At 52.0% G+C, this 20,798-nt stretch overlaps 8 protein-coding genes across 8 annotated transcripts; 4 read left to right on the top strand and 4 right to left on the bottom strand.

Moving 5' to 3' along the window:
* Positions 1-592: 592 nt before the first annotated feature.
* On the top strand, positions 593-1,727 carry J4E90_000485 (uncharacterized protein; the record flags this gene model as incomplete). The annotated part of the gene is made up of 2 exons (XM_051430081.1): positions 593-611; positions 664-1,727. 2 exons carry the CDS (start codon positions 593-595, stop codon positions 1,725-1,727), a joined length of 1,083 nt encoding a protein of 360 aa, XP_051295568.1.
* Positions 1,728-3,080: 1,353 nt separating this feature from the next.
* Positions 3,081-6,833, bottom strand: J4E90_000484 (uncharacterized protein; the record flags this gene model as incomplete). The annotated part of the gene is made up of 4 exons (XM_051430080.1): positions 3,081-3,820; positions 3,875-4,584; positions 4,637-6,674; positions 6,782-6,833. 4 exons carry the CDS (start codon positions 6,831-6,833, stop codon positions 3,081-3,083), a joined length of 3,540 nt encoding a protein of 1,179 aa, XP_051295567.1.
* Positions 6,834-9,769: 2,936 nt separating this feature from the next.
* J4E90_000483 (uncharacterized protein) lies at positions 9,770-10,583 on the top strand (the record flags this gene model as incomplete). Its single annotated transcript, XM_051430079.1, has 3 exons — positions 9,770-9,851; positions 9,913-10,408; positions 10,460-10,583. The coding sequence occupies 3 exons, from the start codon at positions 9,770-9,772 to the stop codon at positions 10,581-10,583; spliced, it is 702 nt and encodes a 233-aa protein (XP_051295566.1).
* A 334-nt stretch (positions 10,584-10,917) lies between these two features.
* On the bottom strand, positions 10,918-12,579 carry J4E90_000482 (uncharacterized protein; the record flags this gene model as incomplete). Its single annotated transcript, XM_051430078.1, has 1 exon — positions 10,918-12,579. One exon carries the CDS (start codon positions 12,577-12,579, stop codon positions 10,918-10,920), a length of 1,662 nt encoding a protein of 553 aa, XP_051295565.1.
* A 494-nt stretch (positions 12,580-13,073) lies between these two features.
* J4E90_000481 (uncharacterized protein) lies at positions 13,074-14,507 on the bottom strand (the record flags this gene model as incomplete). Its single annotated transcript, XM_051430077.1, has 6 exons — positions 13,074-13,097; positions 13,333-13,593; positions 13,649-13,908; positions 13,974-14,264; positions 14,314-14,412; positions 14,483-14,507. The coding sequence occupies 6 exons, from the start codon at positions 14,505-14,507 to the stop codon at positions 13,074-13,076; spliced, it is 960 nt and encodes a 319-aa protein (XP_051295564.1).
* Positions 14,508-15,088: 581 nt separating this feature from the next.
* Positions 15,089-15,516, bottom strand: J4E90_000480 (uncharacterized protein; the record flags this gene model as incomplete). Its single annotated transcript, XM_051430076.1, has 3 exons — positions 15,089-15,289; positions 15,340-15,420; positions 15,472-15,516. 3 exons carry the CDS (start codon positions 15,514-15,516, stop codon positions 15,089-15,091), a joined length of 327 nt encoding a protein of 108 aa, XP_051295563.1.
* A 610-nt stretch (positions 15,517-16,126) lies between these two features.
* Positions 16,127-17,546, top strand: J4E90_000479 (uncharacterized protein; the record flags this gene model as incomplete). Its single annotated transcript, XM_051430075.1, has 2 exons — positions 16,127-16,453; positions 16,506-17,546. The coding sequence occupies 2 exons, from the start codon at positions 16,127-16,129 to the stop codon at positions 17,544-17,546; spliced, it is 1,368 nt and encodes a 455-aa protein (XP_051295562.1).
* A 572-nt stretch (positions 17,547-18,118) lies between these two features.
* Positions 18,119-20,262, top strand: J4E90_000478 (uncharacterized protein; the record flags this gene model as incomplete). The annotated part of the gene is made up of 3 exons (XM_051430074.1): positions 18,119-18,391; positions 18,950-19,675; positions 20,233-20,262. 3 exons carry the CDS (start codon positions 18,119-18,121, stop codon positions 20,260-20,262), a joined length of 1,029 nt encoding a protein of 342 aa, XP_051295561.1.
* Positions 20,263-20,798: the final 536 nt, after the last annotated feature.

Genomic DNA, 20,798 nt, shown 5'->3' with positions numbered 1-20,798 from the left:
GTGCCTCAGCTGCAGGAGCAGCAAGACAAAGACACGGACGAAACAACCGCTCATGATGATCAATCGACCCACATCTGCCCCGCCGCCTCATCGTCGCCGTGCGGCTAGTCATCCTCCCCGTCGTCCACTAGTCGCAGTGGCATCCTGACTGGTGCGAAGATAGCGGCGTGCGGCTTGAGCGGGGTTTCGTAACATCTAGCCCGTACGGGTCTTGGATGTTCTTGCTCGATCAATGCTAAATCTGTAACGGGGGTCTACCTGATGTTTGGTTGTGATAAGCGCTCGGCAGATGTACACGTAACACTGTTGGCCTTTCCGCTGTTCTTGTTTCGCGTATCCTTGGCATTCTAAAGGGCCGATGTCCACCATGCCGCCAAACTAGGAGTCAAGTTGTCTGGGGCCTACTTGTCGTGTATCTTCCAACCCTTGGCTTCACTATTGTCCACTCCTTCTTTTACTCTTCCTTCTCTCTTTGTGTACGCTTGACGCGATTGTTACCTCCACCGATTCAACTCGGAGGTCATACATCACGGTCGTTCCTTCGACTCAACTCTCCCCACCAATCCCACGTCACTCTTTTGCACCTGCAAAGATGTTCAGGTCTTTCGGTGGTAGGTCCAACTCCTTTGTTCTTCTGTGAACGCCTACTAATAAAACGCGTAGCCCGCATATTCGCTGGAATATTCGTCGTCGTTTTCCTAATCGTCATTTTCCATAATGAAGAATCCGCTGGCACGGCACTACTTCCTTACCTACCCGTCCTCCCATCAACAGGGTCCTCGCAACCCTCCTCCATCCTGCAAGCATGGATAAAAGACCGATCTGCGCTCTCGGAAAAGTCATGGAAGAAGAGCGTTGAGCTCCGAGACCAGATGGCCAAGTCGCATCCGGACAACCCGAAGATCCCATTCTTCCCAATGGACTTCCTCAAATACCCCTTCACAATCTGGGACTTCTTCCCACCAACATGGACATGCCCCCATGACATCCAGCGCGTCGGTAGGCTCGGTGACGGAGGAAAATGGGTATGCGGAATGAACATCTACGAGAGTCTCCCCGCACCTAAGTCCGCTTCCGCTACCATCGGATCGCAAGAACCCCTTGTGGACGCGCAAGATGGCCTGGTCATGTACAGTTTCGGTATCAACGGCGAGTCCTCCTTCGAAGCTGAGATGCTCGAGCGCGTCCCCAGCGCCCGCATCTGGGGCTACGACTTCTCGGTCGACTCCTGGGGTCCCCAAATCGCCGAGAAGCACCGTCATCGCACCTTCTTCAAGAAGGTCGGCCTAGGCAAGGAGGACAAGCATGAGTCCGACCCACCATTCTGGACCCTACCCGCCTTGATGAAGCAGAACAACCACACCTACATCGATATTCTGAAAATTGATATCGAAGGCAGCGAATACGACGCTCTTGACACGATGATGAACGCTTTCGATAACATGAAGACTGCATCTGGCAAGTCTGTCCTGCCCATCGGCCAGGTCATGATCGAACTGCATCTCGGCGACGGCATCAACCTCGACAACGCGGGCGGCGGTGGCAGCATAGACTTTGGCCGCTTCAGGTCATGGTGGGAGAGGCTCGAGCACATGGGTATGCGACCCGTGTGGATGGAGATCAACCTCTTTGCTGTTACTCTGGGTAAGAGCAAGGCGAACCCGAGATGTACGGAATACGTCTGGGTCAATGCCAAAGATCAGCGAAGTGTTCTTTGGAATGTATAAATAGCATCTGCTTCGGCAGCAGGATGAGCGGCGTTTGGAGCTTGACTCCGGCATTATAGATATCACGTTCAGCCAATTCATCCTCTATTTTTCTCCCTGACGAAACGTGTTCTTGATTTCGGTGTCGGTTGCTCGTGATGTGGTTGTACTTTCCTTAGGAGCGCCGAGCTGTCGAACTGCCGTGCCTGCGGGCGACGCTGATGTCAGATGGAGACTTGTCTGAATGCGATCTAGCGTTTGGCTCTCCCAGCCGCGCCGCTCTCCAGCTCCCAGTGCCGCTTCAACATCTTTCCATCGCGAACACCCCCAAGACAAACAAAGACACATGTCATAATGCAAGCACGAGTCCGCTCCGCCCCATGCAAAAGTTCCAAGCCCTAGCAAGCCTTATCGCAAGCCTCCCACCAGCGCCTCACATCCTGCGCCCACCATGCCCGGGCAGCTAACGTTTCGGCGCCGAACGCCGTGCGCGTTACAAGATCCAGCCTCGCAATCAACCCGAGATCCTAAGCATTTGACCCGAATAATCCTATGCAACCGGTGTTGTTAATATTGTGGTTCTGCGGATCCGCTGGATATGGTTGACCGAAGGCTACCTTTGGGAGATTGGAAGATCGCAATCAAGAGAGGGGTCTTGATACCGTGGTTGGAACTAAGCCGCGATTAGACTTCCCCATGGGGCCGCATCTTGAGCCGTCGCCGCCTTGTCGAGATCAAGATCTAATATCCGAGGAGAGACCGGCGGTAAGCCCTAGACATGGAGGTTGGGAAGTGTCGAACTCCCTGCGTATTTCACCACATGAGCTCCGCTGAGTTGAGGGTGCATGGATGTCTATTACTGATGCGCAATCTGGGCCTTGACGACTCGTCTGAAACCACGCCTATCCGCGCTTCGTGTGTCTGAAGCGGCGCCAAGCGCCGAGACATTGACAACCTACCGCTTCTAGAAGTCTGACTGCCCGGGGAGAAGAAGGAGGTTCGCATCGCTGAAGTGCAAAGGTTGTGCTAAGACGGCGTTCCAAACGATCTTCAAACATGAGGATATACTTCAATTCGAAGAGATAGTTATCGAGGCATTCGCGAAGGCAACACCAGAGTAGACCGCTTTTGTTCTGAGCGGGCCGGGCCGAACGCCGTTGGGAAGGGAACATGCGTGCTAGGGAGACAGGGCACAAAGATGCCTATGACCTGAGGTGAACCAGATGTGTCATCTTCCTCATGTTTAAGTCACGAATGAAAAGGCCGCCCACAAGTACGCCGCGTCCCCATGAAGCGCAAGAGGAAGAGCAAGCACATTTTGTGTGTATAGGTATATTGAGACCTAATCTCCATTCTCGTGATCATGACCCGTACCTACTCACCGCTACCTAGTCCACTCCCAAAAATCTTGTCTATCCTCGTCGCTCTCTCCCACACGACCTCTCCCATTCCGTCTTCTCCACCCTTCCTCTTGAAGTACAGTATACGATGCTGAGGTATGAACTCCTCATCCGTCTGCTCAGTCTTCCATTTCTCAAGACCAGTCTCCTTGGCGCCCAAAAAGCGGTCTTCATATCCGATAATGTAATCGCTCGGATCAAGACTCGGGTCCCAACGAAGACGATTGAGAACATCGGATGCAGGACGTAGTTTGGTTCTCGACAGAGGTGTTGAGGTGGGCTTCGGGCGCTGAGGTATTGTGCGCTGAGGCTTGGTCTCATCGGCGTCTTCGAGGTCTTCATCAAGGTCTTCCTCGTCGTCCGAGTCTGAATCTATGTCCATGGCGTAGATGCCCCATTCTCGATCGTCCAGTCGCAAGCCTTTAACATCGCTAGATCTTACTAGCGAAGCATCGATCCATGAAGTGCTTGCGTCGAAGTTTTTCTCGTCGGTTCGCAGCTGCGTCAAGAAACGATCCAGTACCTTTTCCAAAGCTTGTTTGGCGACTTGCTTGTCGTCCGCGCTATGTGCTGAGACGGCTTTCTCGGATTTCGAGATGCCGATCAGGTAACAGCCTTGGTACTCTTTGCCCTCTCCGACATCGAACGAATTGCTGTCGACGAAGCGAGCTGGCCAGATTTGTACTTCCGACTTGGGTATGGCTTTGTGGATGTCTATCAAGGTTAGTAAAACGATTGCGCAACAGGTGTTTGGAATATGCGGCTTACCTATGACGAGCGAGATGCATCGAGACTCAACCCAACCGACTAGGCTCTTGCCCTTCGCCAATGTACGGCCCCAAAACTGTATGTCGACCTTGACGAAGGTGTTGTGGTTGCGGATGAACTCTGCAGCCCCATGAGGAAGTTGCGACCCTGGTTCCAGAGCAGATGGTGCGCCGAAGAACGCCTCCCACGTCATTCCTGGCTCGCAAAGCTGCTTTTCGGCGGTCTTGAATGCCTTGACGAGCAGCTGTAGACCGGGAACCGTAGCCGTATGAGCGATATTCGAGTTGGGTGCGTGGTAACCCAACACCACCATCGGCTCTCTTGCGCTGCGATAATAACGTGGCCTCTTCTTGTGGAAGATGGCATCGTAGACCATGTCGTTCGTCCAATCAAACTGAGCGTAGTAATGGTAGAAACTCGCAATGATGTCTGCAGTCGTGACTGGGCCGGCATCATGCCCAAGACTTTTGCAGACCCAGGAGAGCATGAGCGTGATGTGTACGCCTCCAAGGAACCCGAACTTCGCACTATACATGCCGCGCTGGACAGCCCATAGCTTGATGGAACGATAAGCTAGGCGGAATGCAGAAAGCGACGGCAGTGTACGTTGAATGTGTAGCAAATCGCGGTAAGGCTTGAGCTTGCGGAGTGAGAGAATAGAAAGGTTGAAGATGGAATCGGATGCTGGGATGTTCCGGAATCCATGCCATCTATTTGCCGAATGTTAGCGCTGCTGTATCGCAATCGTTCCATGAGACTCACCTCTCGACGACCTGGGGCGCAGGACAATATTGCAGATCCATCAATATGCCGTTGACGGACAGTTCGAGCATGGTGCCGGTGCTGGCTTCAACCTTCCGCAAGATCCTGACACCTTTGACTTCTGCTCTGGCAAGTCGTTGCCGAGCGAGCCGGAAGAAGGTCTTAGAGCTGATGGTACCGATACAAAGGCAGTCGATGTCCGAGTCTGCAGTCCATACACCCAGGGCGTATGAACCGACTGGCACTATAACCAATGGTATATCAGGTTGCGCTGGATCTCCATCGTCTGATGTACCCAGTAGAATGTGCTGGAGGCTTGCAAGTGCGTCGTGCCGATTGCTCGCTTGATCTCCGTTCGGGAACATGCCGTGGGTCTCGAGCACTGAAACGAGGCTCGTGGTGTCTGCCAAAGTTCCATCCACTCGCTTGTGTTCCACGGCAGGCTGATTTGATGAGGCTGCTTCATTTTCGGTGCTCGCTACCGCTTTGTTCGCTTTAATCTTCGCTCTCACTCCATAATGGTCACTGGCTGCGACCTGTGCACCGTCGATCATCTCCGGAACGCCGAAATGGTTGAAGCGGTCTATGCGAAGTGAATCCTGCGACCGAAATAGTATCCTATCGTAACGCTGTGGCCGATCGTGAGAAGTCGTAGTCGTTCCTGCGGCAAGTCGGTTGTTCTGGGGATCGAATGTCGCACCCTCTTCGCCCTCGAACAAGTCTCCAGATGCAGTTGTACTCGTTTCGTCCACTCCTTCAACACGGGCAACAGACCAAGCATCAATTAACCCAGCTTCCCGAATCTCGGCCTCAACTGTTGCTAACAGGGATACAGTCTCGCTGGATATGGACTGGTCCTTGACGGAGGTCTCAATGGTGTACGTCGACGTAACGAGGTTGAAGTCTCCAGCAATGGCCCATGGCTCGCTTTCGTAGTGCCGTTCTAGGTATCGGGTCAGAGTTCCCATCTGAGCTTTCTTAGTAGCGACTGAGCCATCAGTAAGACCGGCAGTCAAATGTACTCCAGCGACAACTAAGCTTCCCAAGCCCCTAGTGCCAGATGCCGCGACGCCTTTCAATCGCACAACGAGAGCGCTCTTGTGTTTGCGATGGAAGGGTACCAAATGCCAGGTAAAAGGATAGCGACTCAAGATGACAACGTTTCGCAGACTAGGGAGAGGACCTAGGTCGTTCTGGCAAGGCGGACCATGCGAAACGAATGGGTATCTTTGTGCTACATCCTGACGAGTAAAGAGCAGATAGTCGAGAAAGTCGTCGGAGACCTCTTGCAACACCAATACGTCGGCTGTCGCTTGTTTGGATAGGATAGTGTCCACAATCAACGGGTCGCGGTCATGGTCCGGCGGATACTCGGTGTCTACCAAGACATTGTAACTCGAAACAGTGATTTCCTTCACTTCAGCCTCGTTCTTGTTCTCGCATGTGTACGGCGACCATCTGGATTCGTTGGGATCGAAACAGAGGGCTGGCACGTCGCGCACCTCGAAATCCTCAAGTAAGCATTCTTGCTGAGTTTCATCAACATCCGGTCGGGGTGCAGCCGGATTCGATTTGGGCAGCTTTACCCAGTAGTCTGGAATTTGAGGTCTCCAAAAATCGCCTGGACCCCCAATATCGATAGTTCCATACAACCGCATGTAATCAGTTGACAGCGCGCCAGTCGTTCTCTCACGAATAAGGATAGCAAGCGTGCCGACGCGGAAGTGTATGTTTGGTAATCTTTGAGCCTTGCGTAGGAGGTATGACTGCGAGAGTAGAGGATTACCCTGTGTTTGACCGATAGTGAGGTGGGGAGTAAATCGAGAAGGAGCTTGGCCTAATGCTTGCAGTACAGTCGTACGCAGCGAGACGAGAGGCGAGCCTTCCTCGCCACGGTCATCGGTACCAAGAAATACGGTGAAGTTGTTCTTTTGCACAAAACCACCGGCTTGAACCAGTTTAACATCGATGGGTGTCTCTTGGGTTAAATGCTGTGCCAAGTACCCTTGAATCTGCTCCTGTGCTTTTGGAAGCTGCTCTGGTGCAACGAAAGGGTACACGAGGTTGATGTGAGGTGGCCACTAGAAAGTTTAAAACCCCTAGTCAATGTGTGCTTTCTTTGAGTCCAGAGGGGATCTCACTCACCTTCCCATAGGCCTTGTCGTAAAGTTCCCGCAGCTGATCTACGTGGCCGCATTGAGAAGCGGGTGGGATGATGCACAACGCTGTATCGTATGAAGTCGTTGATATCCGCGCTGGAGAAGAAGTATGATCGGTCGCCGCCATGTCTAAAAGCAGAACGAGATGCAGAGAAGACGATTGAAAGGGGTATGTCGAGTGCGTCAGAAAGGACTCTGATGTATAATGATGCTGATCTCTTGTAAGCGTACAGCGATCTTTATGTCTTGTACAAGAGACACGCTCAAACACTTTACTCCACTCCGTGAATCAGCATGCTTCCCAATCAAGCGATACATATGACTCCGGGGGCTGTTGAGCCTCATGCACGAGGCGCAGGCAGAGTGAGCAAAAGTGAGTCATTCGCGCTAACCAAAACGAAGCGGCATCTGGCTTCAGCGCTGGGTGTGAGGCTGCGAGAACGCGCGCATTCGAACCTGGAATGCGATGGTATGTGTAACAGCATTGAGCGCACCACAATGTGACTCAAACAAAGTCGGGCCTGTTCTCATGCAATGGCGAGTGGATGGCTGTGTGGGAGAGCTCCCATCGGCCCGAGGCTCAAGTGGGGTCAACCGCGCCTGCGCCTCAGGGTTGCGGTACCTACCTGCGCAGGCATCGCGAACAAACCATCCAACCTTCCCTCACACATCGTTGTTGCGACCTCTACCAGCAAGCAGCGATGGTCGGCTTTCTAGATCTACCGAGCGAACTGGTCTTCAACATCATCGACCTTGTGCTCTCGTCACCTACTGTTTTACCGAATAATGGCACGCGTCATCGGCCCAGCTATCCAACTGGCGTACGCAATCTTTGCTGTGTACCGAGCCTACATTATTTGAAGGGTCCAGGAGTTTCAACCCTTCTACTAACCAGTCAACGAATGTATCGCGAGACCAAAGAATATCTCTCAAAAGCGCCGCGGAACTTCGAGGTCGATATCGCAGTTATCGATGACCACTGGTTCTGGCCGACACGGCGCGTTATTCCCGCGCGCGAGCTTGAAGGAACCATCGAGAGATTAGAAATCAACATAACCCCGTGCTGTACCACGGATGGACGGCATCTGCAGACGGACTGGGATCACGAAGGCCGGTTTCCAGTTGACTTGTCCACTTTCTGGCTGCTTCTTGCCGGAGGACTGTTGTTCCCGTTAGCTCTCTTCTTACTCGATGATAGTTCGTTACCCAATGCTAGTTCGAAAAGACATCGATCACAAGTCTTCTGGGGTTTGGAAACATGGGTCGACCCACTGTTGGACAAGCACTTAGATGATGGCCGGAACATACCTGTTACTCGGATTGATACTGTGACTATCAATATTGATACGTGGAGGTATGGAAACGGCAACAAAGAGATTGGTCTTGCAGAAATACCTTTCCGTAAGATTAAAGGTCTGGCACATCTGGACTTTAGGGAGCTGTACCCAGTGGACTTCGCAAAGTCAGAAACTTACCTTCGCGAATTGATCAGATACATCGATGAGCGACTCTATGGTACGGGGAAAGTAGGGGAAAAGATCGGAAAGATACAATTTTACCTTGATGGAAAGTTGTCAAGAGAATTGAATACAGTGGTATGACACAACGGCCAAGCTGTACCGCAAGGCGAAGCTATGTGGAACTCACAACCCCTCCTGAACGCAAATACCAGCAATGCCCAGCCTATCAGATCAACCCAACTAGCTTATCTTCGACATCGTGGTTCCGGCCTCTTCACCCGACACACAACTATTACTCGGCACACAAAGCCGCGTTGAGGCGGCGCAGATTGCGTATAGAACACTCGATCCAAGGCAAGAGCTGGGCATCTACCTCCACGGAGTATATTCGAAAAAGCTAGTAAGCCTACATTGCCTCGACGTTTCACAAAATTGTGTTTCTGAAGCATTGTAGACTTTAGCGTACCTGTTCAGTTTATTCCTTATATGACGTGGAAATTGCATTCACTGCATCCATTCGAACGTCAATTCAGAGCCAGAGAAATTGAGGAGGGGATCGTGGAGGCCTTGGGAAGAGTTGGATCTGAAGTCACCAACGACGAACATGACAAGAACATGGAACTAGGATGCATGCCAGATATTCGACGGTATCAGGCGCAAGGCTTGACTCGCCATCAGGACAGCACCAAGTAATTCAGTGTTAGCATTTGGATCCGAATGCGAGTAGCGCTCAGCAAGTTTGGCAGGGCGAGCATGCAGAAGTTCGTCGCACAACCGCTTCAGGACGCATTGGCGTATGGATCAAGGAGCGTATTCTGTTCACCCTATGCTCTCGCAATCTGGTTTTCGTGAGATAATCGGTTGCCGGAACCTTAGCTTGCCTGTAGCTTGAAGCCACAGAAACAAGCTTCACCGCGATCGCCTCTAAAAAGCAAGCGCCCGCGAATGTGGCTCGTCATTCTACAATGATCAGCTCAGGAATCGAGCGATTCGGCAGCCACGACGGATATGCTATTGGAGATCTACGTGGCTGTGACGCGCATGGGAACTGGTTTCGCATGCATGGGATTTCCAAATCATGTTCAAGAAAAAGCATGGGGATTTTCAGTGACGTACTTGCCTGTATCTGGTTAGCAACGCGTTAGCGATGTCACGTGCGTCGGTTCACAGCCACCAATCACGCCTGTATCGTGGCTTGTCGTTCAAAGCCATCCAATCTCATGACGCGCCGAGAAAGCGCAAAGGCAACATGCCACTGCCGTGCATCAAGCCTAAGCAAAATCTCCGCGGTTCCAGGTTTAACTTGGATGCGGGGGGCTGGTACCGAAGCTGACGGTGACGGTGAGTGACGACCGTGTCAAACGGGCAAGAGGGGCCTGGTCATTGTGTCACGTCGCTGTCACCTCATCCTCAGAGCTATAAGATAGTAGATCTTCGTGCTGCCCTCATCTTCAGCATTCAGCAGAACTCACCAATCCATCAATACCATCCACGTCGACACCCAGCATATCAACATGGTGCACGCCCAGGAGCCCATTGACGGTCCGGTCGACTACCCAGTCACCGACAAGCGCGAGCAAACAGGTCTTCTTACGCGTCAGTAACTACTCATGAACTGCATGTGAGACAAATACTGACTGCGTACACCCATCTTTAGGCTTCGTGCCGGACAAGCTCAAGAACACTTCCTTCTACCGTTGGTTCTTACGCTTCACACGCCTCCTACAATTCATCAGCTCTGTGGTCTCACTCGGCATCTTTTCTCAACGCTTATATAAGGTGTATCGCCTTGTCAACAGCGTCAAGACCTATCGCGGCATCAACGGCAGCTATGGTGCAGTCGAGGGCATTCTTGCCGCCGCCGTGCTGTATACTTTGATCACGATCCTACTTTCTTGCATCAAGAAGTCAGCGAACCCTGGCGGTCGAGTACTCCGATGGATCTGGGTACTTCTCGACCTTGCATTTGTTGGAGCATTCATCGCAGTGGCTGTGCTTACGCGACCGAACGGAGGTCTTGCTGGTGCTCGTCACTGCTACAGCCCGGAGCGTATTGCTAACGGCAATACCGGTGTTGTTACTGGCGCGACTGCGAGCCGTGATGACAGCTGTAACCTGCCGTGGGGCACCTTCATCTTGGCAATTATCAGCACGTATGTTCTCCGCTGCCCGAATCCCTGAATCATCTGCTGACTGGCTACCAGACTCCTCCATGCCATCACCGCCTCCTTCCACGAGATTAGGGACCACCGCCGAAAGGCCAGGCTCGAACACGAGAAGGCCGTTCAGCCACACACCGAGGCCGCCGCTGATGGCGTCCGCTACTAGATCCTCAAACCGCTCGATGTTCCGTTAGAAAAAAGGCATGGGGGTTGTGAAGCACGAAGGTGTGCCCACACATATCTACCAAGCCCCACGAACAACACACACGTATACCCATAGTGCATCAGCCCAGCGCTTGATGTATTATATCCTCATGAGTTTTCACTCTAGCGAATGGCGCCACTGGGCCGGAGTTTCTGTAGTCATTGAGCGAAATAATTCGTTCAACTAATGCAACACCTACCGTATATTCTACTCGAAGATGTCTATCAGATTGTGATGCCAATTCGGAAGTAACAAGGCTGGTGACGCTGTCCATCTCGGTGACCCGCCCACCGGCCTAGAAATCGCTCAACACAGTCTTCTCAAACTCCTCCGCGTACTCTTTGGCTGGGGTGATTGCTCCAAGCCAATACCCACCCCTAGCATCCTTACCAACACACATACCAATGCCCCCTGAGCTTTTACCCCAGCCGTCCACCCGTCTATCGTGACCGTTAACACTGATATACATAGGCTTTCCTCTGGTCGGCCTACTAGTCAACCCACCCTCATCACCATCATCAGAAACGACAGCAGCGCTGAAATCTGTATCAAACAACGTTGCCTTTGCCCAGTTTGAGAACACGTAGGCTGCCGGCCCCATCTGCGGATCCGACGGAGGCGTAAGGTTTTGCTGTCCGTTGCGGCTGGCACGCTGCGAAGCTTCCACCGCCTCTCTATTCGCCTGCTCAACAAGATCTTTGCGAATACGAGCCGCAACGTGACCCAACGGCATACCGACAAACTGCTGTACACTGAACGCCGAAACGATTCCACCTGTGCAGTTTGCAACATATGCTTTTCCTTTTGGAATCAAGACCTCGTATTTGGATGACGAGGTAGATAATACGTCTCGCATGCCCAAGACATTGAGGATTATGACGGGTCGAGCAGGGGGTGAGTTGAGCAGAGAGGTGTCAGAGGAAACGAGATGGCGGATTAACCATGCTGAGAATATGTCGCCGTCTGAGAGGAAGGGCTTTGGTGCGGAAGACGTTGAGGTATTGTAGGTTATTCGTGAGGCGTCGAGAGATTCAAGATCGCGCATTGCTTCAGTTCGCAAGCGAGCCATGTAAGCCGCGGGCATGTAGAGCATACGGCCGTTCTGCGTTGTCGTCGGTCTAAAGAACAGAGAATAAAGGTATGCGAGCGTCGCTCTGGGGTCTAGCAAGCTTGGAAGCCAGGTCTTCAAGTTTGACATCACCATCCAGATCTGAGATTGCGCTTTCTCTTGCACTTGCGTAGTGCCGGCACTCAAACCCTCTGCATCCTGGTTGTCCTCATCGAGAGAAGCTCCAAGCCGCGTCAACGGGTCGAAATCGTAACCCCAGAACTCCGGTACATCTTCGTCTCTTCCTTCTAACACTGCCGTCCACGCTCTCAGTAGAGTCTGTCGCCCCATCGCATCAAGAAGCGTATGTAGCCAAGTCAGGGTGACGAGTGTCGCATCCTTGAAGCTCGCTACATGTAAGCCTAACTGCGCATCGTCTGAAAAAAGCCAGTCATCAAGGACTGAAGTATTGCCCTTCGCACTTATAACCCCACGTTGCGACTCTAGAACGCCGAAGACCTGGACACTGTCGTTACGCTCGTTTGCAGTAGGAATCTGGCAACCAAGAGGATGGTCCTTCAATTTGCTGTCATAAATCCCATGGGTGAAGTTGACTGGCGGTCGTTTTTTGGTGTACTGTGCTGGTATGTGGTATTCAAGTTTATCGTTGCTGGTGTTGAGGCGCAGTCTCGCTCCCAACTTCCTCCAACCCGGTTTCTCCAGCAACCTCCATAATGCTTCGATAAGCTTCCGCTCATCAAGAACATCGTCAAAACACATGGTGAATTCGACTGAAACGTTTCTGTTTTGGTGCGTGTCGTCGCGGCTGTGGAGGGGTATGATGGTATCTGTAGGTATGCGAGGAGGAGCGACTCGCTGCCCAGTGAAGTAGTTCGATAGGAAGGACATGTTTAAGAAAGCGAAAGCTATTACTGGGTGCCTCACAGAAGATGGGAAGGGAGATAAACCGATGTCGTATCATCTATGGTGCGGGTAGATACCTCAAATATATGCCTTGCGTGTAAGTGACGCGAAACCAAATGCATGTGCCACAAGCGATACTTGGCTACGCCCGGGCGGTATCTCACGTGAGAGGTATCGGATAGTCGATTGCCCATCGCTTGTAGTCCTTACGTTGGCACTTAATGGCGTTCAGATGTGTGTGCCTGCTAGCAGTAGGGGTGCCAATCATATGTGCCTTGGTGTAGTAAAGGGCTTGGATTAAGTAGCCTACTGGCTTTATGTGGGTAGCTTCGCATTAAGGCTGACTATACGCCAAGCCTCGCATACCGGTCAGCGGGGTCTCGGGAGAGTCCAATCCCCGAATTGCCGGCAAGTAGAAATATACGAAGATACGAAGGTCGTGGCGGATTAAAAAAGTCCGAGAGTTTCCACGAACCGCCTCACTGGGCCACAGTCGCCGTCGCCTGCAGCCTTGTTGTAGCTAAGGACTGACATGGATATGTAACAGCAAATGGAGTTATTGTAGATCATCGTAATTTCATAAGTACCGTCGATAAGGAAATGTCAATTGCCAGGCCCAGTGAAATTCCCAATGAACACAACCAAGATCGCACAGTAGGCTGCAGACGCCGCGAAAAGTTCATGCCTCGCCGCCTTGGTTAGCAGACTCATTGCAGCACTGAACAGTAATGTGAATACTATGAGCACACCAACTGCGTTGAATGTATCTCGCTTGTTAATGTCCACTTGACTCTGGGCGGAAGTCTTGCCTGATGGGTCGGTCTCAATATGGGCGGCAGTGTTCGTCAACTGGTACATGGTGATGACTGGTACCACGAGGAGACAGAATATGATGAAGGTGATGAGGATGTTGACCAGTTTGTCGACGCGAGAGCTGCTGTAGTAGGAGATGTCGGAATCACTGGTCTTCTTTTGCGCTTCTGGGGTTCGGAAGTATTTCTGCCGACTGTGTAAGTGGTTTGGCTCTTCATTTTGGAAGATAGAGTTGACGTACCTGTAGTGGGGGTTTCTCTGTGTTGAAGACCTTCTTAAGAAAGCGGTCTGTTTGCCCTATCATCGTCTCTACGCCACCATCGAAGCTCGCCCACTCACGACCGTTGTGAATGGTGACTATGTCTTCCTTTGTTCGGATGGAGTCCAGTACGTCATCCATTAGCGGCTTCTTCTTGAAGCAATAGCGTCGCACACTGCGATAGTTGCGATCTGATGGCTTTTGGAAAGACTGGAGTTCTCTTGCCTTTATGAGCACCTCATCTATGCCTCAATTAGCCATGTGCTCTCCGCTAGGATGCTTGCGGTTATCGCTAAGGTATACATACCGTATTCGATCAGTTTAGCCTTGATCTCGCGAAGTATGACTCGACGGCTGCGATCAGCTCCTTCACCGATAGGCTGCTGGATGTCGTAGTCTCTTGATTTCAGACGAGTCGGATTCTCAAACGCATCTTCGCAGTCGATCTCATCGAGTTCTCTTTCTAAACAGGTGATCTCATCCTGCAAATCAAGCAGCACACGTGAGTGCAGGTAGCTGAAACTACGATATAATGCAAAATTTGTGTCGCTAGCTTGGAATGCTGCGAGCCTTGGGAAGCCATTAGGTGTATCTTCCACTACGATTGATCAGTGACAAGCGATATGAAGGATCCTGAATATACTCACGTGTCCGAGTGTTGGTCTCAGTCACGAAGAGAGGTTCTGGCTCGGAACGGAATGAACCTGTCATGCGATGCATCAATCCAGGCCGCTTGTTGTCATTCGCTGAAGCAATGTCAGTGTTGCTCATATGGATACCAATCATGGCCCTAGATTGTAATCACGTCATGCATACGAGCTGGCTGACCGGTTTGAGCCATTGCGCTTCAGCTGATGCCGAACATCGACGATGTTTGGCGCTGGGGGCCAAAATAGTGGTATGGAGTGACCTACAAGGCTGTGCACTTTCAATGTCAACGTCGACATCATTTGAGGTCGTTGGCATTGGGGCCAACACAGTAGGGTGGCAGTCGCTATTCTCGTCCGCTACTTCGATGTAGGCGTCACCTCTTAGGGTTGTGTCGGTACCCGTTGGAGATACTGGCGATTGAGGTGTCTTCTCATCGGTAAATGTATCCCCGGTCATGGTGCGAAGAGGGGTCATGGCGAGAAGAGACAAGCGAGGCTTGCGTGACAGCGACAAACGAGCGGACGAAGAGAAGACGAGCAAGGTATTTTGCACAATCAAATATCACTCAAGCGAACATTAAGAGTGAGTTGTGGCTAATAGATTGTGGCAACAGAAGGGTGTAAGTAGTATTGAGCAACGGGAAGCAGAAAGATGATGGTCGCATGTGGAAGACTCAGCCCCAACGCCTCACTCACAATTGGCTGCGCGCGTCACAAATTCAGCTGCCTGGTCACTTTCCGGTGAGCTCAGCCTCAGGCAATGTAGCACTGTTCAGGCGCCGGCCTTGAGGTCCCTTTCGCGTGTCCAGCTGCCATCCACCTTTTGCGTGTAGTAGTCTTCAAGCTGATACTCGATCCAGCCATGAGGGCTGCTCCTGCGCGCGTAGATCTTGTAGGCGGACTTGGATTGAGCACCACCGGGCGCTGATGCCTTCTTGCGCACTCTGTCGCCCTTGCTGAAGCGCGCATCCGCCTGAGTTTTTGTTAGAAAAGTGTGTTGCGCTGAGAAAAGAACGGACATACTAGATCCGCGGTTGTGATTTGGCCAACCCCAGACTTGGTCATAGGGGTCGTGCTACCAGGTGTAGAGTCCAAATTTTGATCCTATGCCTGCGTATCAGCTCTGCGTTGCTGCAATGACGGGGCGCGACTCACCTCCACAGCCAGTACAGGCTGATGTTCGAGCATATCGGTTGCCATGATTACTGGAAGTCTGTAAAGCGAGGCAAAATAGCCTTGTAGGTGATGCCCTTGGGAAGGAGCAGGCTGTCTTCTGTTATAGAGAGGGCTATTGCTGGCCTCCGTGACCATGTACCTGCTGCAGCCCCAGGCAACACAGGTTCGTGACCGGTATTGATGATAGTCGGGACCCTTTGGGTTTGCACAGCCGCAGCTTGGAATGTTTGCTTAGGTGCATGCAGCGATGGGGCACCCATGCGCCATGGCCCCCTCCACAGGTGTCCTACCGCTGAGCAAGCCGTCATCGTGAACGGCCATTTACCGAAAGAGGCTATGGCACGGGACGGAACGCCCAGTTCTTAGTAAGACGAGCGTTGGGGATGCATGGTGGAGGCACTGCCTTTGGCCCCCAATGGTGGTGGTGTGATTGCGCGGTGCGCTAATTGGCCAAGGCCAGCTGCATCTGCTATCTCCGCACTCTTCAAGCCGTGGTGCATGCACCCAATATGGGGGCTGAAGGTTACTCCAAGGCTACGAACTCCACCCTTCAAAATGGCGGGCACCTGCGAACTCTCTCAGCCTCGCACCTTGGAGGCTTTTCCACCCGATGGCTCCCCTACCAGACTCCACGATGCGCGTCGCGAACGCAGCAACGACGACCGAGATAGCCCCTCCTCGCAACGCAAACTCCGTCCAAGACAAAGTCATCAATGCCGACATTCGCATACGCTCGATTGAAGACGAGCTTCAGCGCACCGGACAGTCTTCCCAAGCTCAGGAGACTCTTGTGGAGAGCACGCCTAACAAGGACAATGGCGAACCGAGCGCGGAGACGCAAAAGAATTGGTGGGCAGAGGCCATCGCAGAAAACATGGATCTGGCAGACGGCTACACCAAAGTTGCAGTGCTGTTGATCAAGTGGGAAGACGGTCTAGACGAGCTCATGACTGGTGGCGAGGTATGTCAGGGAGAAACGCGTTGCGTGCAGATTATAACTAACAAATTTCAAGGCCAAAGAACTCGAAACCCTCTTTCGCGATCGCTTTTACTATCAAACCAAGACGGTCGAATTGAACGTACGGGAGAAGCCACAGCATCAGCTCAACAAACATATCAGCCAATTCATCTGCGAGCATGACGGAGCGCAAAGTCTGCTCATTGTCTACTATACTGGGCACGGCGTTTACCAAGAATCCACCAAAACACTGGAGCTCACAGGAACTCCAAACCCCGAGGAATCAAAAGGCTTGATTAATACAGCCCATGCGAGTTGGAACATGGCAGAGGAGCAGCTCCGTCAGCCAATCGTCGAGGCCGACGTACTGACCATATTGGACACTTGCTACTCTAGCAATCTTGTCAAATCCAGCCGGCAACAAGAGAAGAAGTTCGAGCTGCTGAGCGCCTGTTATTTCGACGAAACGACTGCCGCTCCTGGCCCCAATTCATACACTCGTGCTTTCATCGACGCTGCCAAATACTTCCTCGACAACGATCCCAAACGTCCAATATCTACTTTCAGCCTGACACAGCGCATCAACGAAGACAAGAGGCGCATAGATACGCCCTCACACCTCTGGGGTCGTAGCCGGAACCCTCAGCCAAATCAAGAGCACATCTTTTTGACGCCCCTTACTCCCTCCAAAGCCGATGCCCTACACGAATACCGTCCACGAGCACAGAGCTACTTGACCTTACGATTCGGTCTGCGCCACACCTCGCTGAATCAAGCACAAATCGATTACATGGCTAAGCTTCTTACAAAGGCATTGAACAACAAGGAATCAATTGGCCTGAGGAGAATCGACTGCATAGACATGAAGCCTGCACCGCCACTATCGCACTTCGAGCGCGTTACATCCGTACTGCGCGTCAAAGCGAAGTGGAAGCTGCTAGTTGCTAAGAACAAGGAGAGAAAGCAGGCACAGAACGGAGGCGATGCGAACGGGTCGGTGAAGCGTGCATGCGAGGATGCAAACGAACTACCACATGCTAAAAGGCAGTACCTGGGCCCAATACCCCCGCCGTCGCCGGCAGTATCGGACGCATAGGGTGTAGTGTCCCTCATCACTCTTCGTTTCCATCATTTCTACTCTCTTTTCAGTTCTGTTTAGATCTCGGATACCCCACTCGTGCTTGTCGTAAAGATTACGCTCTATTACTACATATCGGTCATTACATAGCTAATGTATTCGCAACTATGATTGCACTTCATTCGTTGCGGCCAAGCATTTCCATCGGCTTCTACTCGGAGGTTGCCCAAACAGGTGGCGCCACTTCTTGGTCTCACCACCATCATCACGTTAAGCTTCGACAATACAGCAGGATAACGCTAGACACGTAGCACAGTACAGAGAACCATATCGAAGCTTCTCATCTCCCCTGGCCGCAGCATGATACCCTGATCAACACTTTGCGCTGATCATTTGCAGTGTGGTATAAAGTCGAAGCTTTCCTACGAGGATACGCTCACATTCACATTCACTCAACATCAACGTCCAAACCACAACTTCAGCCTACAATTCGACGTCGCACTACAAGCTTCATCGATATTAGCCATCGACCAATCTAGCCATCAACATACTACCATCCAATGGCTGCACCCAGCACAACCGCCGCCACCATGCTGACACCGGACCGACACAACCTCACCATCGGTCACTGTCGCGCGCAACGACAGGCACTCTATTCCCACACCGATCTTGGCACACCCACGCTGCTAAAGAAGCACCCGAAACCCATCATCTTTACCCCACGGGCAAGTGAGGATGAGTGGACGGAAAGTCAAGAAGAACTTGAGCGCTGGGGTATGGGAGCCACCAAGACGACCAAGCCAGGGTCTAGTCAAGTCACAGCACCAAGCCGCTCGCAAGGACGGGGTTTGGAGTACGAGGAAGTAATGGGATTCTGTTAGTGAAAAGGAGGAAGAAGAAGAATGAATAAATGAAGAATGTTGTTGAGATTTCATCATGGCAATCGATTGTTTCTACTATCTCTCTATATCGGCCTCTCTCTTACTACTCTTGGTAACTAGTGCTTCGCTTCTGCTTCGCGCACTGCATCTGTTACACTTCCCTCCAGCGCGCATACCCCTAGCGCGCTCACTTTTTGACATCGCAATCTATTATCTTAACTATCTCGCGATGTTGGCCTTTCTTCTACTACTCTTACCAACTAGCATGTCGCTCCTGCTTCGCGCACTGCAATGGCTACAACCAACTCCAGCGCGCTTGCCTCTAGCGCGCTCGCTCTTCCCCAGAAAGACGTCTTACACCCGCCGCCTAGCTACGCCAAGCTCGCTCCTGCTATGCTTGCTAGGCGGCGAAGCCACCTCTCGTCAACACTATTCGTCCCTCCTTGCCTCTGTCGAACGCCCTCGCGCCGCTACATTACCCTGTAGTACCCCCTCACTTGCAGCATCGCCTCGGTGTGGGTACATACTATCAACCCTCAGGCTGCCAAAGGTCCACGCGCCGCCACATCCCCCTTAGGAGTGTCTACTATGGCCAAAAGAAAGATCCAACATGACCCATACAAGCAAAAGAGTATGGACGGCTACATCTCGCGCACCGCCCCGCCCCGTCTTACTAAGACTACACCAAAGAGCAAAGAAGTCGCCCCCGCCCAACCACCCAAGCCCATCCATACTCAGCGGAAACGGCGACGAGAAGACGACGACGACACGGATGCGGCGCGGCCCCCCGCACAGGACATCAGGCTTACGAGAAGTGCCAAAAAGCGACTAGATGCAGGGTCAACCAGTCGACACGCAGATGAAGATGATGCACACAGCCTGCACGAGTCCTACATAGCAGGAGCAACAGACGATGATACAGGCAGTGTTTTTGAGTCAGAGAACTACAGCGATCCCGAGGGCGACGAAGAGGACATGTTTCTGAGTTCAGACGACAACGAGGACGAGGCCAGCCAATCTGAGGACGAGGCCGACCAGTCTGACGAGGCCAACCAGTTCGAAGACGAGGCCAACCAGTCCGACGACGATGCCGACATCCACCATGCGGACGATGATGACATGAAGGAGACACAGTATTCCCTCGAGATACCGCTACGCGACAAAGACCTCTTTAATGTAGATGTTACCGCCGCCGAGGTTACATCCATGGTGGAAAAGGTTCTACCTGCGCTGTCTTCCAAGAAAATCCAACGGTTTTACAAGACAGTAGCAGAGCACCTTGACAAATCCCCTCCATTGAGCATAGCAGTGCGATCTTGACACCCCACTACCTGGTCGTTAGTCAACCCTGACTTTGATTTACTTTGGAAGCACTCAGTCGACGGCGAGCGCGCTCTAGATCTCGGCGACCCAAGTCTATTACCAAAGTGGCTCAATATGTCGGAACACGGTCTCGTAAAGCCAATCGGCTCGTTCACCGACACCCTACTGCTAATCTCCAGCTGCCCAACAGCATCGGAGGAAGGTAGTTTCCATAACCACTATGGTACTGTGGACGACATAAGCAACGTCTGTATGTGGATGCTATACGCTAAATTTGGGTACCACGTGGCGGACCTACGATCACACGCTGTAATGCACATAGACATTATGGCTCGACGACTCGACCGGAATCTGATACCAGGATCTGATGGAGACAAGCTCTTTCGAATTACACCATTAAACCACTCTGGCACAGTGTCGTATGCTGGTATTGATGAAGTACAATGAATTATTCAAATTGTTTAGGTAGAGCGGGATATGTGTAGCTACTTTCCAACTAGATTAGATCCAAGGATGTTCACAACAAGTAGGGCTAGTGCGTGATCATCTAGACGATCGGATAAATTTCAGATTTGAAATTCTGTAGTCCCCGCCTCATGCCACCAAATAAGAGGATTCTGGGGAAGATAGCTAACCTCTAATGCGCTGGATAAAGGTTCTGTTGCGACTGCCTTGTGCCAATTAACAAGAAGATGCCAGGGAAGATGGCTAACCTCTCATGCGCTGGCTAAGAGTTCTGTCGCAACTGCCTCATGCCATTTACTAAGAAAACGCGGTAAGGATGGTTGGCTCTAATGCGCTAGATAGAGGTCCTTTCGTGACTGCCTCATGACACCCACCGAGAAGACGCGGGGAAGATGGTTAGCCATCGATAATGCGCTGGGTGTGGGCCCTCTCGCGACTGCCTCATGTCACTCGCTTTTGAACAGCGAGCACACAGTACTCGAGGTTTCTTATATTCAAACCTCTCTTGCTTCAGGCGTTTTCCATCTGTCATTCACGTCCACCAGTGAACGCATTGCATCCTCAAGACCTTAACCGCCTTGCCGCCAACGCGCTCCTATAA

Source organism: Alternaria incomplexa (genome assembly GCF_024043165.1).
Source record: "Alternaria incomplexa strain BMP 0042 chromosome Unknown scaffold_1, whole genome shotgun sequence".
Lineage (NCBI taxonomy): Eukaryota > Fungi > Ascomycota > Dothideomycetes > Pleosporales > Pleosporaceae > Alternaria > Alternaria incomplexa.
This window is presented reverse-complemented; position numbering and strand designations above follow the sequence as displayed.